The 24,490-nt window shown below is 43.7% G+C and overlaps 1 protein-coding gene and 1 long non-coding RNA gene across 2 annotated transcripts in view; one reads left to right on the forward strand and one right to left on the reverse strand.

The window, feature by feature from the left end:
* The window catches only part of PRKCH (protein kinase C eta), a 244,160-nt gene extending 241,462 nt beyond the window's left edge, over positions 1–2,698 (reverse strand). Inside the window, exon 1 of the mRNA XM_033187812.1 lies at positions 1,677–2,698. Within this exon, the coding sequence (XP_033043703.1) occupies positions 1,677–2,039 (363 nt within the window). The 5' untranslated portion in view covers positions 2,040–2,698. The remainder of the gene's footprint in view (positions 1–1,676) is intronic.
* On the forward strand, positions 598–24,276 carry LOC117069512. The gene is made up of 3 exons (XR_004431580.1): positions 598–1,606; positions 17,160–17,321; positions 23,506–24,276. It is a non-coding gene; the product is annotated as an uncharacterized LOC117069512 (long non-coding RNA).
* The last annotated feature ends 214 nt before the right edge of the window (positions 24,277–24,490 follow it).

A 24,490-nucleotide genomic window follows, 5' to 3' on the forward strand; every position in this document is an offset into this window, starting at 1 on the left:
TGGGGAGCCTAAAAGTACGGATGATGGGGTCCCACAGCCCAGAGATTCCTATCTAGAATCTTTAAAAGTGGGGATTTCTGAACGGTCCCTGGGTGATTCAAGTGGGTAGATTATGATGATCGAGAAGGACCAGTCTAGGCTCTCTCCAGAAAGAGATGCTTCTCATGGCCATTGGCCAATCTGCACCACCATACTTCAGAACCTAGTGAGCTCCTCTAGAGCTTTGCCCAACCTAACTCCTAATCAGACAATAATAGAACTCAACCAATTCCATCTGGATGCCTACACTCACTTCTGTTTCATATCCAGAAATTCACAGGATAAATGTAAATATCTAACTGTATTTTAGCAATTCCTCTCTAGTCCCCACTTCTAAGTGCCACAAAGTAAATTAGGCTGAAGGGAAATTAACTCAATATAATTTGATGATTAAAGTTAAACAGTCATTACAGTTTTTGTACTTCTATTTAAAAGAAAGGAATAGCTCCACAAGCCATCTTTAATTTCAGAAAATATACGGTAAAATTACCAATTCCACAAAGTATAAAATAAATACCTAAATGAGCCTCCATCACCATCCATCTGATTTCACCACTTGTAAATTTCAAACAGATTTTCAATACTGATACTGGGTTCAAAACTGACTCCCTCCAGAACTTAAACTATTAAACTCCTGAGGGTCTTCAAATAACGTACTCCATTTGGCTAAATCAGACTACTTTATTATAATTATCATTCCATCATCTCAAAGTGGGAACGACAACACCTGCATCACAAAGACAGTGTGAGGATTAGGCAGTAAAAGCATGTTAGCACCGTGTAGAGTGCTCTAGAAGTTTTAATTTATTTACAGCAGAAATTTTGCCTCATGGGAACTATGTGAAAAGCAGAGGCAAGTGGGAAGTTGCGGGTAGCTACACGTCAACACCCAGGAACACAGGCTGGTGATGTGGGGAGGGAAGGCAGTTAACAACCTCCTGAGGAGTCCTTGCAGCCTCTTCTCAGACCAACAGCAGCAGAAACCCAAATCTCAGGACTCCCACCTGGGACTGACTGAGTTACTTGCAAGTATATGTAAATCTCATCTCCTTGGAAAACTGCTAAATAATAAAGCTGCCAACGTGCAGACCCAGGCGCTCAGATCCCTGCCAGTGTAGCTCATGTACCTCTGGGATGTGCAAGCCGAAACACGTGTGCACGTCTGAGCGGCTGAACCAACATGCATCCATAAACATTATGAATAATACTCGCGAGAATGTACGGCTTTCTCCTAAGTTAGCGCTTGAAGCACTTGACCCAAATCAAGTCCCTTTCGTATCACTCCTTCCCTGCCTTTCCTACGTATCCACTCGAATGCTGAAAGTTGGAGGTCCTTATCCAAAGACTGGGCGGAAGGGGTGACACCGCCCTGGACCCCTGCCCGACTTCCCGTTAGGCCAAGCCGCCGTCCTGAAAGGGGATCGTGTCCACGCCGGCTTCCTGGAGACACACCTGCGCCTGCACACACCCACCGCGGTCGCGTCACCAGTGCCGCGGCCACCTGGACGAGGACCAAAGTCTGGAGGGAATTCCCTCAGCCATAGAGCGATGGGAAAGCGGGACTCGGGTGAGTTTTGAAAAACATAAGGGGAACGGGAGTTGCGTGGACACAAAGGGAAGGGGTCACCGCTACTCACCCAACCCTCGAAGGTGTCCGAGGCGCCGGTCGTGCGCAGCAGCTCCTGGAACTGCAGGGTGCAGTTGGCCACGAAGTGGTCGTAGCCCAGGGGCGTCTCGTGGAAGACAGCCAACTCGAGGTGGCCGCCGTCGGTGACGTTAGCGCAAAACTCCTCGTTGTACGTGGGTTTGTTGGTCTTCTGCTTGGTGCTGGTCTGGCCCACGCGCACCTGGTCCACGCTCACCGTCAGATAGGGATCCAGCAGCTGGTGGCCCTTCTTGAAGAGCGAGTGGCGCAGGGACCAGCGGGTGGGCTGTAGCCCCACCGCCTCACCGATGCGGACCCTCAAATAGCCATTGAACTTCATGGTGCCAGACGACATGCCGGCGCCGCTGCCCCGGCCCCGGGGGGCCGCGCTGGTTCGCAGCGGGAGAACGCGGAGTCCCGTCTCAGGCCAGCCCTCGGGGCAGCTGCAGGAGTCGAGGCAGCCCTGGGGAAAGGCAGCGCCCAAGCGCCCCTCGACTAGCCATTCTGCCTCCTCCGTGGGACTTTTTCCTCCCCTCCTTCCCTCCCTCCCGAGGTGGAAAGGAGGGGAGCCCGCCGCCGAGCCCTCAGCGGGCCGGGGAGGCCCGACCGTCCCTTCCAAACGCGCTGCGCTTCCCGGGGGCTCGCGCGGGACTCGCCCCTTCTCCAGGGCCGGGCAGCTCCTCTCCCTGGAGAGCCGGAGCTACCCGTCCGGTGAGCTCCAGCCCCAAGCGTCTCTTCCCCCGCCTCCTCCTGCTTCTCCTCCTGCCCCCGCCTCCGAAGGCTCACGCTCTCCCCCACTCGGCGAGCTTCAAACCAGGAAGCAGCTGCCGCCGCCGCATCCCCGGCGAGAACCTCCCGCCGCCAGGTTCCAAGTTCACAGAACCCCTGCAGCCGCTCCCGCGCCTTCCGGACCCCGGGGGCGTGGCGCGCGGTCCGCGGCCCGGCCCTGCGGTGGGTGGATCCCCGCGCAAGCCCCCGGGAGTCCAGTGCCCGCTTGCACCGCCCTGCGCGCCCTCTTTGTAGCGCTGGGTCTGGCCGTGCGCTGCGCGTTAGGGGCCACCCCGGGCGCAGGCCAAAAAGGAAAGGGTTCGTGGCCCAGCCTGAGCAAACACCTGAGGCGTAGGAGACTGGCCTGGGGAGTGATGGAAGGTTGGGAGGACGCAGAGGAGGGCGCTCCAGCCAGGAACCCGCGCAGCGAGGAGTCGCCCGCCCCCTCTCCCACAACCTCCCCGGTGGGCCGGTGACCCTGTAGGGCCGTCCCCAAGAGGCCCTGGCCGGAGGCAGGCGAACGGCGGGGAGGTTCTTTTTCCTAATCTTTACAGGGATGGCTCATACCGGGGTCAGCTCGAACGCATCCTGTTTGTGCGCCTTTCCTGCAGAGGCTAATTACACAGTTGTGTGTATGTGTGTTTTAATAAGGCAGTAGTAATGATGGAAATCCTGTTCGCCTCCTTCCTAGGAAGGTGTGCCTCGTTGCACAAAGAGCAGGAAAGGTCGGTTCTTCTGGAGACAGTCATGGCCAAGAGGTAATAAGTCTTTTCCTCTGCTGGTGGTTCCTGGTCCACCCATCCCTGCGCGGCAAGGGCAGAAAATGTTCACACACAGGCTGTCCCCAACACACACGTGGAACAAATTGCCTCTTCTAGGAACACTCCATGTTGTTGTATTTGCAATCAGAGTGGCCAGCGTTCTGATGCTTCCCACCCCGTAGCCCCTGCGGATTTTGTCTCCGAGGAGGGCCTTTTGGCCTACTCTGCTATGCCGCAAAGATTGCTCCCTGAGGGCCAGCCACAACCAATTTGTTTCCCATAAAGCCTAGGCCACTTTTTGTTGTTGTTGAGACGGAGTTTCGCTTTTGTTGCCCGGGCTGGAGTGCAATGGTGCGATCTCGGCTCACCGCAACCTCCCCCTCCCAGGTTCAAGCGATTCTCCTGCCTCAGCCTCCCTAGTAGCTGGTATTACAGGCATGTGCCACTATGCCTGGTTAATTTTGTATTTTTAGTAGAGAGAGGGTTTCTCCATGTTGGTCAGGCTGGTCTAGAACTCCCAACCTCAGGTGATCCGCCTGCCTCGGCCTCCCAAAGTGCTGGGATTACAGGCGTGAGCCACAGCGCCCAGCCAAGCCTAGGCCACTCTTAAGATACTTGATTACATTCTGTCTTGCTATACTGGTTCCCTTGGAGCAGATTGAGGTTTCTTTCATTCCTTCCTTCCTTCCTTTCTTCCCTCCTTTCTTTTGTTTTAGAGACTGGATTTTGCTTTGTCATCCAGGCTGGAATACAGCGGTGTGATCATGGCTCACTATAACCTCCAGCTCCCAGGCTCAAGTGATCTTCCAGCCCCCGCCTCCTAAAGTGTTAAGATTACAGGCATAAGCCCCCGTGCCTGGCCCCAGGTTCATCTTTCTAGCCCCCATTCCTCTAAGGCCCTGTTCAGAACTTTCTAATTGAGTAGGTTCTCAACGATTTCACATGAGTGCAAGGAGGCCTGACCCGTAATAACAGCACTATATAGAATGAAACAAATAAGGACAATGGGCCAGGGGGGAGACGGCCTGTCTTAAAAACACCAAAGCTTCCTTAGACAACAAGGCAGGGATGCAACATATCACTCTAATGACATCTTAGCTTTAGGCAGGGCTTGTGAAGCATGCTCCCAAACGTCCAGGGGGCTCCTGTTTGGCCTTAGTGCTCCAGGGGAAGATGTCACATCTACCATGTGGGTCAACTCTGTCGCCCTTTCCTCCAAACAGCTGGACTCTAGCTTTAAGAGACACTAAAGGATTTGCTGCTGTTGGACTTTGGGGCTAAAACAGTCCCCATATAGAATCATAGGGTGTAGACTTTAATTTTTTTTTTTTTTTTAAATTTTAAAAAAGAAAACAGTCCTCAAATGGTAGGTGGCCACACAGGTGTCCTGGGACTGGGATATGAGGACACCAGACACTCCATCTTCACCCTATCAGTACCTATCAAGACTGGAAATGGTATCAGAGCAGTGAGTCAGATAGCCATGATGCCTGCCCTCCTGGGGATTATAGTCCCACAAGGAGGAAAAACAACAAATAGAAGAGGATGTATGTGGAGGGTGCAGTGAAGGAAAAGCCCACAGTGCCAAGGGGTGATGTATTACAACTGGATGGGTGGTCAGGGAAGGCTTCCTTGAAGAAGCAAATAACAGAGAGATCAGCAGACAGATGGGTTGGCCTGTTTGGGAACCAAAAGCACCCTATGTGGCTGGAGCTGAGGAAGGTAAGGGGAAAGTGGCTGAAATGAGCTTGCAAAGGTAGTCACACTGACCAGACTGGTAGATCATAGGAAAGTCTTTGGACATTATCTATGGGTCACTGGAGGCCTCTGAAGGCTGTTAAGCAGAGCGAGGGCAAGATGAGGATTTGTGTTTTAAAATATCTCTCTAGGGACAAGCAAGGTGGCTCACACCTATAAACCAAACACTTTGGGAGGTCAAGGCAGGAGTACTGCTTGAGCCCAGGAGTTCAAGACCAGCCTGGGCAACATGGCAAGACTGTCTCTACAAAAAAATAAAAACTAAAAAATTAGTTGGATGTGGTGGCATGTGCCTGTAGTCCCATTATATTTTTTTAGTAAAATAAAATATCTCTCTAGGGGGTGGACTGGAAGAAACAGCACGAGTGTGGGGAGACCAGTTATGAAGCTGTTGCCAAAGTCCAGAGGTGAGAAGATGGTGGCCAGGACTCAGGTGGTAGTGATGGAGATGAAGATAAATAGATGAATTCAAGAAGCATTTCAGAAGTAGAACTGAGAGGTCTTGATGACAGATTGAAGGGAATGAGGAAGAGGACAGTATCAAGGATGACTTGCAGAATCTGGCTTGAGCAACTGTGGACTAGGGAGCTATTAGGGAATTAAGAAACAGCATGAGACAAGGCGCGGTAGCTCATGCCTGTAATCCCAGCACTTTGGGAGGACAAGGCTGGGGGGATGGCTTAAGCCCAGGAGGTTTGTGCAACATAGGAAGACTCTCATCTCTACAAAAAAAAAAAAAAAACTTTTAAAAATTAGCCAGGGCACGTGCCTGTGGTCGCAGGGGAAGCCAAGGCAGGAGGATCAGTTGAGCCTAGAGACCAGTCTGAGCAACATAGTGAGGCCTTGTCTCTACAAAAAAAAAAATATAAAAATTAGCCAGACATGGTGGCGGGTGCCTGTAGTCTTAGCTACTCGGGAGCTGAGGCAGGAAGATCACTTGAGCCTGGGAGGTTGAGGCTGTAGTGACCCATGACCATGCTACTGCCCTCCAGCCTGGGTGACAGAGTGAGATCCTATCTCAAAAAAAGAAAGAAACATGGCAAGAGGAGATTGGGGCAGAGGTAAAGAGTTGGGGGTAGGAGGGGAGGATGAAGAGTTCAATTCAAAACTTGTCAAGTTTGTATATATCTTGATACATTTAAGCAGAAATCTGAAGTGGGGAATTGGTTATGTGGTTGTGACACTCAGAGGGGCAGTCTCTTAACTAAAGACAAAATTGAGAGCCATTGGTATACAGATAGTAACTGAAGCTAGAATAGTGGATCAGACTCTTCATGGGAAGATAGGAAGAAAATGCAACTTGAGAAGAGGACCCAGGACAGAGCCCTCCAGCAACTTCAACATTTATAGGTGGAGGAGAAGCAAGCAAGCGAGTTGACAAGCAGTAGCCAGGGAGGTAAGAGAAAAGCAGTAGCCAGGAAGATGTGGTGTCCAGGTATTATGGAAACCAACCAAAAAGTTTTCAAGCAGGGAGGAATCGTCAGCTAGGTCAAATGATGTCAAGAGATTAAGTAGGCAAGGACTAAAGAATGCCACATGGGCTTGGCACTGTGGCTCATACCTGTCGTCCCAGCAATTTGGGAGGATGAGACAAGAGGATCACTTGAGCCCAGGAGTTCAAGACCAGCCTGGGCAACAAAGTGAGACCCTGTCTCTACAAAATATAAAAATAAATTTAAAAAGAATGGCATGTGGAGTTGGCATGGACAAGTCCTTAGTAATCTTTCAACAGTTTCAGTAGGGGGTTGTGAGTGGAAGCCTGTTGGGGTAGGTTGAGGTGAAAAGGACGTGAGAGAGTGAATGTAGACACCCTTTCAAGAGGTTTGGCTGGAATGGAAAGGAGAGTGAGAGCTGAGGAAGAAGATGGAATCACTAGAAGAAGGGCTTGTTTAGAATGCGTAAGCAACACTGAGGAGAGAGATCACAGGGTTCTGAGGTGGCAGGAGGGAATGACACCCAAGACATGGCAAGAGCATGGGCCTTAGTTAAAAAGAAACACCTATGTTGTGGCTCTCAGCCTGCTGCCCAAAATTGCCTGACTGAAGTCACACATTTGACATGAAGTATTTAAACCCCAAAAGAATTACAGGCAAAATGCAGGCTACCATGGTAATAATTGTCAAGCTACCCTCTCACTGTCTCACTCAAACACTTTTTCTCTCCTTCCTTCCCCGTCTCATCATCTGTTGGTTTTGCTCCCCTCTCCCTGTTCCTCATTTTCTCTTCTTGCAACTGGCTTCCTAAATACAGCCAGGGAAGATGGTCATCAACAGCCCCAACTTCCTACATTCCCACCTTAATTGCCCTAGCAGAATGAAGATCTTTGCTATCAGCATCTCAAAATTAATCTCCAGGAAAACTCTTGTCTCCAGCCTATGTTATGTGACATAAGGTCAGGTAGGAAGCAGCACACAGTACAAGGTCTCCGTAAGAAGGAACTGTCTGCCAATACCAACTTCTCCTATGTAACAACTTCTATCCAGAGCTGGCCCTGACCCTGAAAACAGGGAAGCAAGGGGTCCCCTCTCTCTACACATCCCATGCTAATCACTAATGGCTTGTATGTGATATAATACAGCAACTATTGCAATACAGATATATCTGTATTATAGGTCCTTTTATAGACTAGAGGATTTTATTCCATGATCACTATTACTGTTTCTTGTCTTAGTCACACTATAACTTTAGACTTCTCTGTATATAATTCCTAGTACATTATCAAAATGCTTTTTAAATTGATTGGTTGCTTGATTGAATCACTGCCATTTTTCTGATTTCTTAAGGAACATTTCACACAACTCCCATTCCATTTAATAGAATTAGATAATTTAGAGAATAGCATTGCCAGGTCAAATGTGACCCCATGTTACTATAAAATGGCACAGGCTTTGAGGGGCAGTTTGACAGTGTACATCAGAAGCTTCAAAGTAAAATGAGTTCTATGCCTGAAGAACCAGTTCAGCCATAGTGGAATGGCTGAGTAAATTATAGAATAGCAACTTAATGAAATATTATGTAATTACTAAAATTATATATGATAAACAACATAGAAAAAAACAGTAAATAGGCTGGGCACGGTGGCTCACACCTGTAATCCCAGCACTTTGGAAGGCTGAGGTGGGTGGATCACCAGAGGTCAGGAGTTTGAGACCAGCCTGACCAACATGTTGAAAGCCCGACTCTACTAAAAATACAAAAATTAGCCGGGGGTGGTGGTGTGTGCCTATAATCCCAGCTACCCAGGAGGCTGAGGCAAGAAAATAGCTGGAACCCGGGAGGCAGGAGCTGCAGTGAGCCAAGATGGCGCCATTGCACTCCAGCCTGGGCGACAGAGCAAGACTCCGTCTCAAAAAAAAAAAAAATTCCAGTAAATAACATTTGAAAACTAGAGTAAGAAATATAAACATGCTAAGAAGTACAAAAATATGTATACCAAAGGATAAAGAAAGGAATGCAACATAGGTAAATGAAAACAATTTTTAGAGCATTGTACAAATAATAAACGTTCTTACTTTAAAGGACTCTGAAGATAAAATAATTCACATAAGGCATTTGATACCTTGCCAGGCACATGGTACACTTCAGTTGTTACCTTGGCTTCTATATTATATTCCCTGAGCATCCACCAGCCAACAAGGCACTTTACAAACATTATTCATTTGATCCTCATGACAACCAAATGAAATGTAGTTATTATCTCTATTTCACAAATAAGGAAACCGAGAGTTGAAAGGTTAACTGAATTGGATCACACAGCTAATACACGGTAGAGCTGATATTTGACCAATTTTTGGAAAAACAAATGCCTAAGCTCCATCCCAGCATGATTTTAATGGATAGTAGGATTGAAAACTACCGCTACTATACACTGAGTACAAAGGGGAAGAAGACTAAGACTCTCAGCAAGCAGGAGAGAATGGTTTGCAGGGCAGCGGTCCTAGAAGTGCCTGTCTATATCCATTTCTGAGTAATGCAAAGGCATATCTAAATAAGTGGGGCTACAATGTCCTCCTTATGGGACAAAAAGAGCAGAAAAGGTAAGATATTTCAAAGATATAGTAACATTTCTCAGAATGAAAGAAAGACTGGTCTCATACTGAAAATGATGCAGTGTATTGGGCAGAACAAGTAAAGAAAGACCCACAACTAGAAACATCACTCTGAAGTTTCTGGACTTCATGATGGATAAAGGAAAGATCTTCAACGACTTGGAGGAAGAAACAGAGGCAAAGTCAGGGCGGGGTGGCACAGGGGGATGAGATCAGAGAGTGAGGACTTCAGCTAGCCAAAGGGTTCTGACAGCCAGTCTGTTAGGGTATCAGTGGATGGACAGCTCATGATGAGAGAGAGAATAAAGGGAAGGAAGCCCAAAGGTGAAGAGTCCTAAGAGGGCAGGCAGATCCAGGAGACAGGCAGAGCTTCTCGCCCTTCCTTAGGTTTCCCCAAAAGAAGGACCTTCGATTACTATTTGCCTCAAAAGCCCACTTAAGTAAGACAGATTCCAGGGACTGAGATCAGAACAGAAAAGCACAAAAAAAAGTAATCCTCCCATAAAAAGTAGTCAAGTTAGTAACACTTTGTACTGACAGCTGCCTAGGCAGCCTGGTGATCAAGAGCAACAACTTTATAACACATTTTTGCTACTGTTTTCTAACAGGAAAATCTAGTGAGGTTAAATATTTTATGTATGTAAACAAAACAAATACAAATCTCTCCTATGGCTAATTTATTTTTGACATCTCACCTACTTGAATCTACCCATATTAGAATATTTTCATTTGAAATCCTTTATATTACCTAAGTGCCTTTCTAGCAATTGTGTGAACCCTGGAAAACCTTGCTGCCATTCTATTAAGAAACAGATTTATAAGAGCCCAAATATAGTTATGTAGATTCATACACAATAAAAAAAAAACTTCATACACAATAAAAAAGACTTCATACACAATAAAAAAGAAGAGATAAATTATCTAGGGGAGCCAAATCTAACTGCATTTAGTCACTGCAAACATTTCTTTGTATCCACTTCTAACACGTAAAACTAGCATGTCACCAAATGAGGCAAAAATATCTTTCCAAACTAAAACAGTGTAAGCCGGGGCAACATTGCAAGAACCTGACTCTACAAGAAATTTTTAAAATTAGCTGGGTGTGTGGCACATGCCTGTGGTCCCAGCTACTCAGGAGGCTAAAACAGAAGGATTGTGATGTGGTTTGGCTGTGTCCCCATCCAAATCTTATCTTGAATTCCCACGTGTTGTAGGAGGGACCCAGTGGGAGGTGGTTGAATCATGGGGACAGGTCTTTCCCATGCTCTTCTCATAATAGTGAGTGGGTCTCATGGGATCTGATGGTTATATAAGGGGGAGTTTCCCTACACAAGCTCTCTTTGCCTGCCGCCATTCACATAAGATGTGACTTGCTTCTCCTTGCCTTCCACCATGATTGTGAGGCCCCCCAGCCACATGGAACTGTGAGTCCAATTAAGCCTCTTTTTTTTTTGTAAATTGCCCAGTCTCAGGTATGTCTTTACCAACAGCATGAGAACAGACTAATACAGATTGGTTGAGTCTAGGAGGTTGAGGCTGATCACCAACCATGATTATACTACTGTATTCCAGCCTGGGCAACAGAGCAAGACCCTCTCTCGAAATAAAATGGTTTAAAATTCTTTAATTCTGAATGCAGAACTTAATATCTTTGACATTTTAAAAAAGGATTAGTGATAGAAGCATGTGAATATGGTTTAAAATAGTAATCATTTTCTCTAAAGCTATTATTAATATAGCTAATGGTCAGGTTGTTCCATTAACGTTTCTCATTTGGTTCTTGTCCATTAACAAGCCAAGTAGTTATTAACTACAAGTCATAACCAAATTATTAAACTGTATGGCTTGTGTAAGAAACCTGTGAAAGGAAAATGACTATTTTGCTGTAATAGCATCATTCTCTTTACCCTTTACTGGGTTTTCTCTAGGTCTTGATGGCATTCTCTGGTATACTCAGTGACCATCTGGTCAGTAATTTCATTCTGGTCATTGGGCATCATACTTGGATTTTTCAAAATCCTTTGGAATTGCCTTTAAGTCATTTATGAAAACCTCTACACACTCTTTTAGCCTTTGAACTAAATAGTTTTTATAGTGATAAAATTTAATGCACAAAATGTTTATTATCAGTTCAAATGATCTTGATGTTAAGGTCACTCAGGCCTTCTTAGTTATGTTTTTCATAGCTGTGGGAGGTGGGGGGAGAGTGATATGGTTTGGCTGTGTGGAACCCAGATCTCATCTTGAATTGTAGCTCCCATAATCCCCACATGTTGTGGGAAGGAGGTAGTGGGAGGTAATCAAATCATGGGGGCAGGTTTTCCCATGCTGTTCTTGTGATGGTGAATAATCTCAGAAAATCTGATGGTTTTATAAAGGGCAGTTCCCCTACACACACTCTCTTGCCTGCCATCATGTAAGACATGGCTTTGCTCCTCCTTCACTTTCTGCCATGATTGTGAGGCCTCCCCAGCCATGTGGAACTGTGAGTCCATTAAACCTCTTTTTTTAAAAAATTACCCATTCTCGGGTTTTACTTCATAGCTGTATGAAAATGGACGAATACAGAGAGCTTCACTTTAAACTGACTATTTTACCAGGATGTAGCCATAACTATTTACTATAGTAGCCACTGAAGACTTTCTCAATACATTCTTAGTGAAAAAAGCAGGCTATCATACTATAATTCATCATGATCCTATTTGGTGTAAAATGTATATGTGCCAGACTGGCCAGCATGGTGAAACTCCATCTCTACTAAAAATACAAAAATTAGCCAGGCATGGTGGCACATGCCTGTAATCCCAGCTACCTAGGAAGCTGAAGCACAAGAATTGTTTGTTTTGAACACAGAAATTTAGCAAATGTTCATTCAAAATGCTGGACAAGTAAAGTAGGTAAATTAAGGTACTGCTTCTTTTCAGTACTAATTTAATAAAATCCCACTATGTAGTTGATATGGTTTAGCTCTGTGTCCCCACTCAAATCTCATCTTGAATTATAATCCCTACATGTCAAGGGAGGGACCTGTAACTCCCACATGTCAACCACCCTGGATCATAGGAGCAGTTTCCCTCATGTTCTCATGATAGTGAGTGAGTTCTTGCAAGATCTGATTATTTTATAAGGGGCTCTTTCTCCTTTGCACACTCTCTTCACCTGCCGCCATGTAGGATGAACATGCCTGCTTCCTCTTCCACCATAATTGTATTCGATTGGGGCAAAAATAATTGTGGTTTTTGCCATTAAAGGTAAACACAATTATGTTTACAAAAACTATGATTACTTTGCACCAACCTAAATAAGTTTCCTGAGGTCTCCCCAGCCATGTGGAACTGTGAGTCAATTAAACCTCTTTTCTTTGTAAATTACCCAGTGTCAGGCAGTTCTTTATAGCAGTTTGAAAGCAGACTAATACAGTAAATTGGTACCAGGAGTGGGGCACTGCTGTAGACACCTGAAAATGTCGAAGTGACTTTGGAACTGGGTAACAGGCAGATGTTGGAACAGTTTGGAGGGCTCAGCAGAAAACAGGAAGATGTGGGATAGTGTGGAGTTTCCTAGAAACTTGTTGAATGGTTTGGGCCAAAATGCTGATAGTGATATGGACAATGAAGCCCAGGCTGAAGTGGTCTCAGATGGAGATGAGGAACTTATTCAACACTGGAGCAAAGGTGATTCTTGCTATCCTTTTGCCAAGAGACAGATGGCATTTTGCCCCTGCCCTAGAGATCTGTGGAAATTGGAATTTATGTTTAAAAGGGAAGCCGAACATGAAACTTTGAAAAAGTTGTAGCCTGACAATGCAATAGAAAAGAAAAACCCATTTTCTGGCGAGAAATTCAAACTGGTTACAGAAATTTGCACAAGTAACAAGGAGCCAAATGTTAATTGCCAAGACAATGGGGAAAATGTCTCCAGGGCACGTCACAGAGATCTTGGCAGCAGCCCCTCCCACCACAGGTCAGGAGGCCTAGGAGGAAAACATGGTTTTGTGGGCCAGGCCCAGGGCCCTGCTGCTCTATGCAGCCTTGGAACATGGCACCCTGAGTCTCATGCACTGCTGCTCCAGCTCCAGCCGTGGCTAAAAGGGGCCAATGTACAACTCAGGCTGTTGCTTCAGAAGGTGCAAGCTCCAAGCCTTGGCAGCTTCCATTTGGTGTTGGGCCTGCAGGTGCACAGAAGTCAGTAATTGAGGTTGGAGACCCTCTACCTAGATTTCAGAAGATGTATGGAAATGCCTGGATGTCCAGGCAGAAGTTTGCTGCTGGGGCAGAGTCCTTATGGAGAACCTCTGCCAGGGCAATGAAAGGGGAAATGTGGGGTTGGAGCCCCAACACAGAGTCCCCACTGGGAGACTGCCTAGTGGAGCTGTGAGATGAGGGTTACCATCCTCCAGACCTCAGAATGGCAGATATACCTACAGCTTGCACCAGGGGCCTGGAAAAGCCACAGGCACTCAACACCAACACCTGGAAAGCAGCTGGGAAAGGGGCTGTACCTTGAAGACCCACAGGGGTGGAGCTACCCAAGGCCATGGGAGCCCACTCCTTGTATCAGTGTGCCCTGGATGTGAGACATGGAGTCAAAGGAGACCGTTTTGGAGCTTTAAGATTTAATGACTTGGCCGGGCGCGGTGGTTCAAGCCTGTAATCCCAGCACTTTGGGAGGCCGAGACGGGCAGATCACGAGGTCAGGAGATCGAGACCATCCTGGCTAATACGGTGAAACCCTGTCTCTACTTAAAAATACAAAAGAAACTAGCCGGGCGATGAGGCGGGCGCCTGTAGTCCCAGCTACTTGGGAGGCTGAGGCAGGAGAATGGCGTAAACCCGGGAGGCGGAGCTTGCAGTGAGCTGAGATCCGGCCACTGCACTCCAGCCTGGGTGGCAGAGCGAGACTCCGTCTCAAAAAAAAAAAAAAAAAAAAAAAAAGATTTAATGACTTCCCTGCTGGATTTTGGACTTGCATGGGGCCTGTAGCCCCTTTGTTTTGGCCAATTTTTCCCATTTGGAATGGGTGTACTTACCCAATGCCTGTACCCCATTTTATCTTGGAAGGAACTAATTTGTTTTTTATTTTATAGGTTCATAGGCGGAAGGGACTTTCTTTGTCTCAAATGAAACTTTGGACTGTGGACTTCTGAGTTAATGCTGAAATGAGTTAAGACTTTGGAGGACTGTCAGGAAGGCATGATTGGTTTTGAAATGAGAAAAGATATGAGATTTGGGAGGGGCCAGGGATGGAATGATATGGTGTGGCTCTGTGCCCCACCCAAATCTCATCTTGAATTCTTATCTCCATGTGTTTTGTTGAGGAAGAGACGTGATTGGATCATGCAGGGTGGTGCCCTCCATGCTATTCTTGTGATAGTGAGTGAGTTCTCATGAGATCTGATGGTTTTATAAGGAGTTCTTTCCCTTTTGCATTCTCTCTCTTGCCTGCCACTATGTAAGATTGTGCCTGCTTCCCCTTCCGCCATGATTGTAAGTTTCCTGAGGCCCCCTCAGACATACGGAACTGTGAGTCAATTAAACCTCTTTTCTTTATGCATTTTCCAGTCTCGGGCAGTTCTTTATAGCAGTGTGAAGATGGACTAATACAGTAGTCAACATAATTTTAGTTTTAGAAGCCAGTAGGTAATAGCAAGTTAATTCAGATCTTCCATTCATGACCTTTTGGGGTGGCATGGGGAGTTAGATGGCCCAAATATTGGGATTTGACAAATTTGGGTGATTTTTCTGCTCTCAAGTTTAAGAACTCTAGGCATAGGAGACAACAGCTTTCAAAGACCCTGGTTTACATACTCACAAAATTGCTAGATGGCCTTGGACAAATCATATAATTGCCCAGAATTAAATGAGAAACTGAATTCAAAGCACATTGCAAAGCCCTACAGCATTGTATTAATGTTATCAGTTCTGCCTCATCCTGCTGCTCACATTCCCTTCCATTCGCTTCATCCTTCCTGCCTGCCACAGATCCCCTCCCATTCGCCTCATCCTTTGGCCCCTGCCACAGATCCATGACAATACAGGGGGCTCAACCCTGCCACTTGCAGAGAACCTTCAAATCAGAGGTAATATTTTTTGAGAAAGGGTCTCACTCCTGTTACTCATGTTGGAGTGCACTGGCACGATCACAGCTCACTGCAGCCTCGACCTCCCAGGCTCAAGTGATCCTCCCAACTCACTTCCCAAATAGCTGAAACTGTAGGCTGTACCACCACACCCAGCTAATTTTGTATTTTTCTGTAGTGGCAGGGTCTGAATATGTTGCCCAGGCTGGTCTTGAACTCCTGATGTTAAGTGATCCTCCCACCTTGGCCTCCCAAAGTGCTAGGATTACAGGCATGAGACATGGTGCCCAGCTCATAGGTAGACTTTCTGACACATTCTTTTAGTCCAAATATAATCACTTAAACTGAGATTCTATATATGCAGGAGGCTGGACATGATGGCTTATGCCTGAAATCCCAGCATTGTGGGAGGCTGAGGCAGGAGGATTGTTTGAGGCCAGGAGTTCAAGACCAGCCTGGGCAACATAGTGAGACTCTGTCTCTACAAAAAAATCTAAAACTAGGGCCAGTGTGGTGGCACATGCCTATAGACCTAGCTTCTCGGGAGGCTGAGGTGGGAGGATCACTTGAGCCCAGCAGTTCGAGGCTGCAATAAACCATGTTTATACCACTGCACTAAAGCCTGGGCAGTGGAGTGAGACTCTGTCTCAAAAAATAAATTAAAAATAATATAACACACACATACACACACACACACACACACACACGTGGAGGAACACTTGAAAAATAACACAAGCAGTAAGAAACACAAAAGTGCTCTGGTGAGTATAGCAAAAATAAAGGCAAATGATAAGCTCATGGGTACAATGGTACAAAAACCACATTGAGTACTAAGATGAAACTTGGTCTTGATACAGGAGAAAGGAAGTCAACAAAGGAATTTTACACATTTCCCTGAGTTACTCATTTTAAGAGTCCGAACAACTGAAATCAGGAAACACCTGTACTTGTTAACATTACTGAGGAAATGACTTTAAAAACTTGGACTCCATTTTAGATAACTGATGGCAGGCAGTGATATCATTCTAGCATCTATATTTCCATGTAAATGTACAAGCTATGTTTCTCAGTTTTGGTCTATTTATGTAATAGCAATCAGAGACTCAATGCATTATATTTATGGGATAATTGTTACACATTTTAACTTTTAAAATTACCTGGGGCCAGACACAGTGGCTCATGCCTGTAATCCTAGCACTGTGGGAGACCAAGGCAGGAGGATAACTTGAAGCCAGGAGTTCAAGACAAGCCTGGGCAACATAGTGAGATCCCCATCTCTACGAAAAAATATTTAAAAATTAGCCAGGTGTGCTGATGTGCACCTGTGGTCCTGACTGTTCAGAAGGCTGAGATGGGAGGATTGCTTGGGCTCAGGAGTTCAAGGTCACAGCTCTGATTGCACCACTGCATTCCAACCTGGGTGACAGAACGAGACCCTGTCTCACTCAAAAATAATAAAGTAAAATTACCTGGCATTTAGCTGCATGTTTGTTTTTGTTCCCATTTATAGTTATTTGAAGATTGTTATAATCACACAGAAATATGGCCATCATTACTTTAAGATGAAAATAAATGTATAGAATGAATGTTTTATGATAAAAAACAAAAACCAGCATTGTAATAAGATAGGCCAGAAGAACACAGTAAAAATGGGTCCATTTGAAGATGTGCTAGAGAACTCTGGACCAAACCTTATTTTACAGATGAGGAGCCAGAATAAGAGCTGAGTATCTGCGTGTTGTTTATTACACATTCTCTGGGTCTTCAGAATGTTAGGCTAGATGTTCCCAGAGCAGGTCATATTCTCAAGAAAATTACTGACTCAATAGGTCTTATCTGATTGATTGATTTAAATAGCATTATTGTTTAGATTGCCTTGATATGGTTTGTTAAACAGTAAAGTAAAACATATAAATTATGATGCTGTTGATGAGGTAGATCAGCTTTCCTAGAAATACAATGTCTGTGGCAAGTTTGTTTCTGGCATTTGCTTTGATGTGCCCATGAAATTATAACCAGTAGGAGAAAAAAAAAGTTATTTATTGTTGTTGTTTTTATAGTGGAGACTGGAGTCTTGCTATGCTTTCCAGGCTGGTTTTGAACTCCTAACCTCAAGTGATTTTCCTGCCTCAGCCTCCCAAAGTGCTGGGATTACAGGCATGATCCACCCGGCCCTGCTGTTTTTAAGAAATTACAAGTTAAATCTTGTATCAGTGAACAAGGTTTGTATAGATGATTTTATTGTCCTGAAATTTTATTGTATCTCACTTTAGAAAATAGAAGCATATTAGAATATACTTTGTTCTATACCCAAATCTTGTGTTAAACTCTTTAAAAATGTCTTTTCAATGTTTGGTAAAAACTGCAATGAGTCTTACAGATGTATTTTTCATATTAATTATTAATCATTATAATTTAGAAATATTAATTATAATCATTTAAAGGAACTTCAACAAACTAATGGTTATTGAAGTTAGATTAAGAATACCTATAATCATGAAGAGTAGTGGCCTGACACAGTAATGAAAGACAGATCTTTACATTTAAAAAGGAAAAATGTGATTGTGTGTTTTCATACATTATTAAGTTTTAGACAATACACCAAAACATACATAAGAGGACATCCATTTCTGGCCATAGATAGTAGCTAATGCTAGTCACATTCTCCCACTAGAAACAACTAGAAATACACAAGATAATGGATTCCAGGCACTTGACAAACATTGCAGGGCAGTGATCCTTGAAAGAAAGGAAACACAAAGTGATGTACATGTCCTCTTCAGCTTTCTGTCTGGGGACACCGACTAGACTGAAAGGAAGTGGAATCCAAGGAAATACGGAAGTCTTGCTGAGCTGAAGAGATCTAGATAAAAGTTTAGAGTGGTTGTCATCCTTGAAATTTGTAAGACAGAACACCAGAAAGAAAGGAGTGTGCAGAAGAGGACAAAGAAGATTTCACAAGGGTTCCTGTGTAGCCCATGTGCAGGATGGGACTTAATGAGGCCTAGAAGAGAATGGTTGCTATGAACAAGAGAACTGAGCCAAGATATCACAGTCCATGCAGTACTGCAAACACTGGAATATCGTCCCAACCTAAATGGAGAGACCTTACTCAGCACCTCATGCGTTCAACTGAAATTCTAAAGAGGCCACACCTTAGGAGTAAATACCATGACCCAGACAAAGGGCCATGTTTCAGGATTAATGATAAAACTGACATAGAATAAATAATAATAATACATAACAAAACAAAGCCTAACAAGATCAAGAGGATTTTTTAGTAGTTTAAGAGCCTGATAGAATAAACCTCAACACCATTTAAAAGAAGATAACATGATCCAGACTCTGTATAACTCCTTTATAACAATATCCAACAGTAGGTTAAAACATATTACACCTGTAAAGAAGCAGAAATATGTGACTCATAATCAAAATAAGACATGGTCAATAGAAGCAGAATCCAAGATGACCCAAATATTGGAATTAGCAGATGAGATCTTTAAAACAGCTATTATAAATATATGTAAGGATGCATGGGAAAAGATGAACACATGATTAAACAGATGAGATGGATCAGCAAAGAAATAAACCAAATGGGTATATTAGAAATAAAAAGCAAATATCTGAAATGTAAAATTTATTTGATGGTTGGAGCAGTCTGGAGGTGGCAAAAGGATGGATCAATTATCTCTAAGAGAGGACAATAGAAATTATATAATTTGATAACAGTAAGGAAAACATTGGAAAAAATATGTAAACAGCCTCAGTGAACTCGGGAACAACCCTACAAAACTAGTATATATATAATTGGAGTCCCAAGGCTAAGCATGGTGGCTCACACCTCTAATCCCAACACTTTGGGAGGCTGAGGCAGGAAGATCACTTGAGCCCAGGAGTTCAAGACCAGCCTGAGCAACATAATGAGACCACCATCTCTACCAAAAAAAAACAAAAAAAAAAATAGCTGGGCATGGTGGCACATGCCTATAGTCCTAGCTACTTGGGAGGCTGAGGTGGGAGGATCACTTAAGCCCTGAAGTCAAGGCTGCAGTGAGCTCCGATTGTACCACTGTGCTCCAGCCCAGGCAACAGAACAAGACCCCATCTCTAAAATAAAAAATAATAATAACTAGAATCTCAGTAAAAGAAAGGAAAAGAAAATGGGGTAGAGTGAAATTTTTTTTAAAAATTGGCTGAAATTTCTCTAATTTGGTGGAAAACATCAGCCTACAGATTGAAGAATCAACAAACTCCAAGCAGAATAAATATAAAAAATAAAATAAGATAAAGAAAGAAAACACACCAGCTACACTGTAGTCAAAAGGTTAAAAACCAAAAATATAGAATAAATGTTGAAACTGAAAAAAAAGTCAAAGACATAAGGGGAACAATGCTATGAATCACATACTAGAAACAGTGTAGGCCAAAAGAAATGGAATGATGTCATTAAGGTACTGAAAGAATAGATCAACCCAGCCTTTTTTTTGAGGCCATGTCTGGCTCAGTTGCCCAGAGTGATAAAATCACAGCTCACTGCAGCCTCTACCTCCTAAGCTCAAGTGATCCTCTCACCTCAGCCTCCCAATTAGCTAGGACTACAAGTATATACCACTATGTCCAAGTAATTTTTTTTTTTTGTAGAGACAGGGTCTCAACTACATTGTCCAAACTGTTCTTGAACTCCTGAGCTCAAGCAATCCTCCTGCCTTAGCCTTCCAAAGTGCTGGGATTACAAGTATGAGCCACCACACCTGGCCAGAATTCTAACATTTTCTCAAAAATGAAAACAAAAAAAGACATTTTCTGATAAATGCTGGGAGGATTCATTGTAAACTATATGAAATACCAATAGACGAATTTGGGGGGGATGATGGAAAATGATAGCAGAGGGAAATCTAAACTACAGAAAGTAATAAATAGCACCAGAAATGGTAAGTAGATGTGTAAATATAAAGAACTTTTTTCTTCTCTTGTTTTTTTAAACAACAGACTATTTAAAGACAAATATATTGTAGGACTCTCAATTCAGGGTGTATCATTTGGTAAATCCATAAAATTTTGCCTTTAAGATATGTACTTTTTTTGAGACAGGATCTCATTCTGTCACCAAGGCTGGAGTGCACTGGTACAATCACAGCTCACTGCAGCCTTGAACTCCCAGACTCACGTGATCCTCCCACCTCAGTCTCCTGAGTAGCTGGGACTATAGGCACACACTACCACACCCAGCTAATTTTGTATTTTTTGTAGAGAGAGGGTCTCACCATGTTGACCAGGCTGGTCTCCAACTCCTGGACTCAAGCAATCCTCCTGCCTTAGCCTCCCAAAGTATTGGGATTATAGGCATGAGCCACAGTACCCGAACAGATGTGTACATTTCACTGTATGCACATTTCACCTTAATTGAGCATAAGTTGCATGCCAAAAACTATGACATAAACACAAAATGTGAAACATTCTGACATTTTAAATCTTAAATATAATTGAAGTAAAAAAGTCCCAAGAGATATCTTAGGTAAGATATATGCAAAAATGCAAAAAATATCCTATAACTTTATTTGAAAAATGTTTCTTTTCCTTCTGAATAAAAGTTCCAAAGTTCAAACCCAATCATATTTATTTCACTGATGATAATAATGGCTGTGTTGATTCATCCTTCCAGATTTAGCTTGTGACCCTTCTTCAGTTAATTTTTCTGGAACCACCATGATGAAGTAGAGTCATTGTCTGGGGTAAATACCTGAGGTTCATTCTCTCACGCCAGGAAATCGAGGACATGGACACACAAGAAGTGGGTTTAAGAGCAGAAGTTTAATAGGCGAAAGAAAGAGAAAAGAGAATCTCTCTCCTGCAGAGAGAGAGGGGCGCCTGAAGTACACAGGTTTTATAGACTGGCTTAAAACCTGTCTATAAAAGGAGGTGGTGTCTGATTTACATAGGGCCCAAAGATTGGTTGGACCAGGTGTGATGCTTACATAACAGGAGTAGAAGCTGACCACCCCACCCTACTCTTTTATTATGCAAATGGATTTTCTACCTTGCCAGTGCCACGTTTTCTGTTCTTTACCATTCACGAGGTTGACAAAGAAAAGGGAAGATGGAACTGCCATGCTGAACATGCCTAGCCCCCAGGTAGCCTTTCCCTATTGTCACAGTTGCCAGCCATTCACCCATGCAAGCTTCCAGCCTGCTTATCTATGTCTGCAGCTCAATTTTTCAGGCTGCTTTTTGTTAGAAAATAAATGATTTAGGGGTTGCTTTTCATTAAAAGGAAAACCTTACCAAAGACTTCCTTACTCTCACTATCTGCCTAAATATTTCTTTTTAACTCCTGTATCAATGAGGATTTAAATTTTCCCTCTCTGTTCCCTTGTCTCCCAGTATACATCTCCCTTATACCACCTGTATACTGTGTTCTGATGGTCTAAAATATAGCTATTCTCCTCTACCCCACATTATGTGATCTTTGAACATAAGACTGTGCTTTTATCTCATTTTCCCAGTGCCCATCGTATTATTGCCAGGCTTAGCAGTGCTCAATAAATGCTGTTTGATCAAGTGGTTGAATGATATCCATATGGAGATTCTTTCAGTCAGAATATACTATTTGTCTTGAGAAGATGATTTAAACATTTTTTCCTTTAAATTTGATTCCCTTCCTGTTACATGTTATCTAAGAAAACATATCCTACAGAAGTATTCCAAAACCCCTGACAAAAAAGTAAAACACACAACAAAACAAAAAGATTACATAGCAGATACTGAATGAAATGCTAAAAAATGCTCCAGTTCAATATTAAATGAAAAATGGAAAAGATAAAGGAAAACTATATTATGAGATAAAGTAAAGTAGAGAAATGAGACTTTGGATATACACTCACAGGCTTTGGATTATAAGAGAAAGAAAAACTTACGTATGGGGAAAGGATCTTTGCAATGGTATTACTTCTGAAAAGGTGAGACAGTATTCAAACTGATGAAAAATGTTATTTGTCCTTTGAAATGTTCATTTTAAAATGGGTTTTATAATAATGTATATGTTTGTGATCACATTTTCTTATATCAAATAACAATACAGTTTGTTAACTTCTGTAGCTATGTTCCAATTGCAGAGCTCTAGTTTGATTTTAGGTTGGGGGGGTGAATTCAAAAATTTATAAGCTGAACTGAGAGGCTTTGCTTGTCTCAAAAAAAGATGTCATGGGAGATGAAAGTGGAGGTGAAAACCTGAAAGGCAAAAGGTTGCAAGTTTACTGCAAGGTTTTGAGACAAGGATGCTGTGGTACTGTTATGGTAGATAGCTAGTCAGGTATGAGCAGGGCAGAAGAGGGCTCCTCCTGCCCCACCAGGAATGCCAGGCAACCATCAAGTGATGGTCAGGTGGTTGTTACCCTGTTTCTCTAAAATAATAATTGGTCACAGGTGGCCCCAGGGGAAGGCAGTCTCCTAGTAGAAAAAAACCTGAAAGTTGTGATCCGCAGCTTCCCGATAAGATCTCAGGAGTTGAGTGAGTGGGCTCAAGCATGAGGATTAAGAGGCAACATGGCAGACTTTAACTGGTATATATGACCTTCTAGGAACTTTTGACTGGTAAGGGAAGAACGCCTCAGTTGAGCATGCATACAACTCCAATAAACAAACTGAGCATACAGCCCTCCCAGGCACTGGCTGGTCATTGCACATGTGGACCCTTCTTCAGTGTAATCTTTCTGGAACCACCATGAGGATTTAAATTCTCCCTCCCTGTACCCATGTCCCCCAGCATACATCTCCCTCACGGCACCTATACACTGTGTTCTGATGGTGTAAATATAGTTATTCTCCTTTACCCTACATTACGTGATCTTTGAACATAAGATAGTGCTTTTATCTCAGCCCAACCCAAGGGAAGAACCAAGGGAGAAGGGACACCAGATCCCAGAAGCATGCCAACATATAAAACCCCAAGTCAAAAGGTAAAACCACGCACGCTATCTCTCAGGTCGCCTGCTTGGCCCTCTTCCAAGTGTACCTCCTTTCATTCTTGCTTTAAAGCTTTTTAATAAACTTTCACTCCTCTTCTAAAACTTGCCTTGCACCATCTTTCTGCTTTATGCCCCGTGGTCAAATTCTTTCTTCTGAGGAGGCAAGAACTGAGTTTGCTGTAACAGAGGGATTCGCCGCTGGTAACAGTAAAAAGCAGGAAAAAAGAGTTTTGGTGAAAACAACAACAAAAAAACTACCCTCTTACTCTCAGATATCTACATACTGAAACAGGGCCACATGACAAAGTTTTATTAAATAGATACTAGTGTCTTCAATTAAAATAATGAAAATGTGTTTCACATTTCTGGAGTTAAGGCTAGCACCTCAGATAATTTGTAATTAGTCAATGAATTTGTATCTTATTTCTCTATCATGTTGTAGATAAGGGATCATGATGTGGAGCTGCACTTCCTGGTTCCAAATCCTGGCTCCTCCCCTCATCCCTGGGTAAGTTGAGGGATGAGAGCAACAGAAGGTTAATCCTGACTCTCAGATCTCTGCATGGGGCATGTCACTGATGATGGTGGCATTCCCTGAGAGAGGGAACACTAAGTTTGCAGTTGGGCATAATGAGTACTATTTTGGATGAGTTAAGTTTAGAAGTGCCTGAAGACATCCAAGTGGAAGAAGTGGCTACATGGACTGAAGATACAGACTGGGAAACATTAATACCATCAAGGAACTGGAGTCCTGGGCACAAGTGAGACTGCTCCAGGGGAGTTGTAGAAGGAAAGGGCACAAGGCCTCAGGCAGAGCTCTGGAGTGAAGGGGTGTACAGCAAGAGAGAAGGCTGGAGATCAAGGGCAACAAAGAGATTGCTGGTGTATCAAGGACTGTGCTATGTAGGGGATGAAGTCTGGGGATGAAATGTCAGTAACATCATCTTCCATTAGCTGATTAAAGATGAGAGTAATAAAGCTAGCTTCTGGGATTGAAAGCCAATTAATTGTATTCTTTTCTAGAGTTCAGACTAGCACCTCAGATGACTTGTAATTTGTAAATGAATTTGCGTCCTATTTGTAAGCACATGCTTCTGGTGATAAGGACCTACAAATGAGAGAACACACTAGACCGGGGTCCCCAACCCCCAGGACACAAATGGGTAACAGTCCCATGGCCTGTTAGGAACCCAGCCACACAGCAGGAGGTGAACGGCGGGCGAGCAAATCTTACCCCCTGAACTCCACTTCCCGTCAGATCAGTGGCAGCACTACATTCTCACAGGAGCACAAACCCTATCCTGAACTGCATTCAAGGGATCTAGGTCGCATATTCCTTAAGAGAATCTAATCTCTGATTATCTGAGGTAGAACAGTTTCATCCTGAAATCATCCCCTCCCCTTCTATGAAAAAATTGTTTACCATG

The sequence above is a fragment of the Trachypithecus francoisi genome, unplaced genomic scaffold (assembly GCF_009764315.1).
Source record: "Trachypithecus francoisi isolate TF-2019V2 unplaced genomic scaffold, Tfra_2.0 Lachesis_group3, whole genome shotgun sequence".
In the NCBI taxonomy this organism is placed as follows: domain Eukaryota; kingdom Metazoa; phylum Chordata; class Mammalia; order Primates; family Cercopithecidae; genus Trachypithecus; species Trachypithecus francoisi.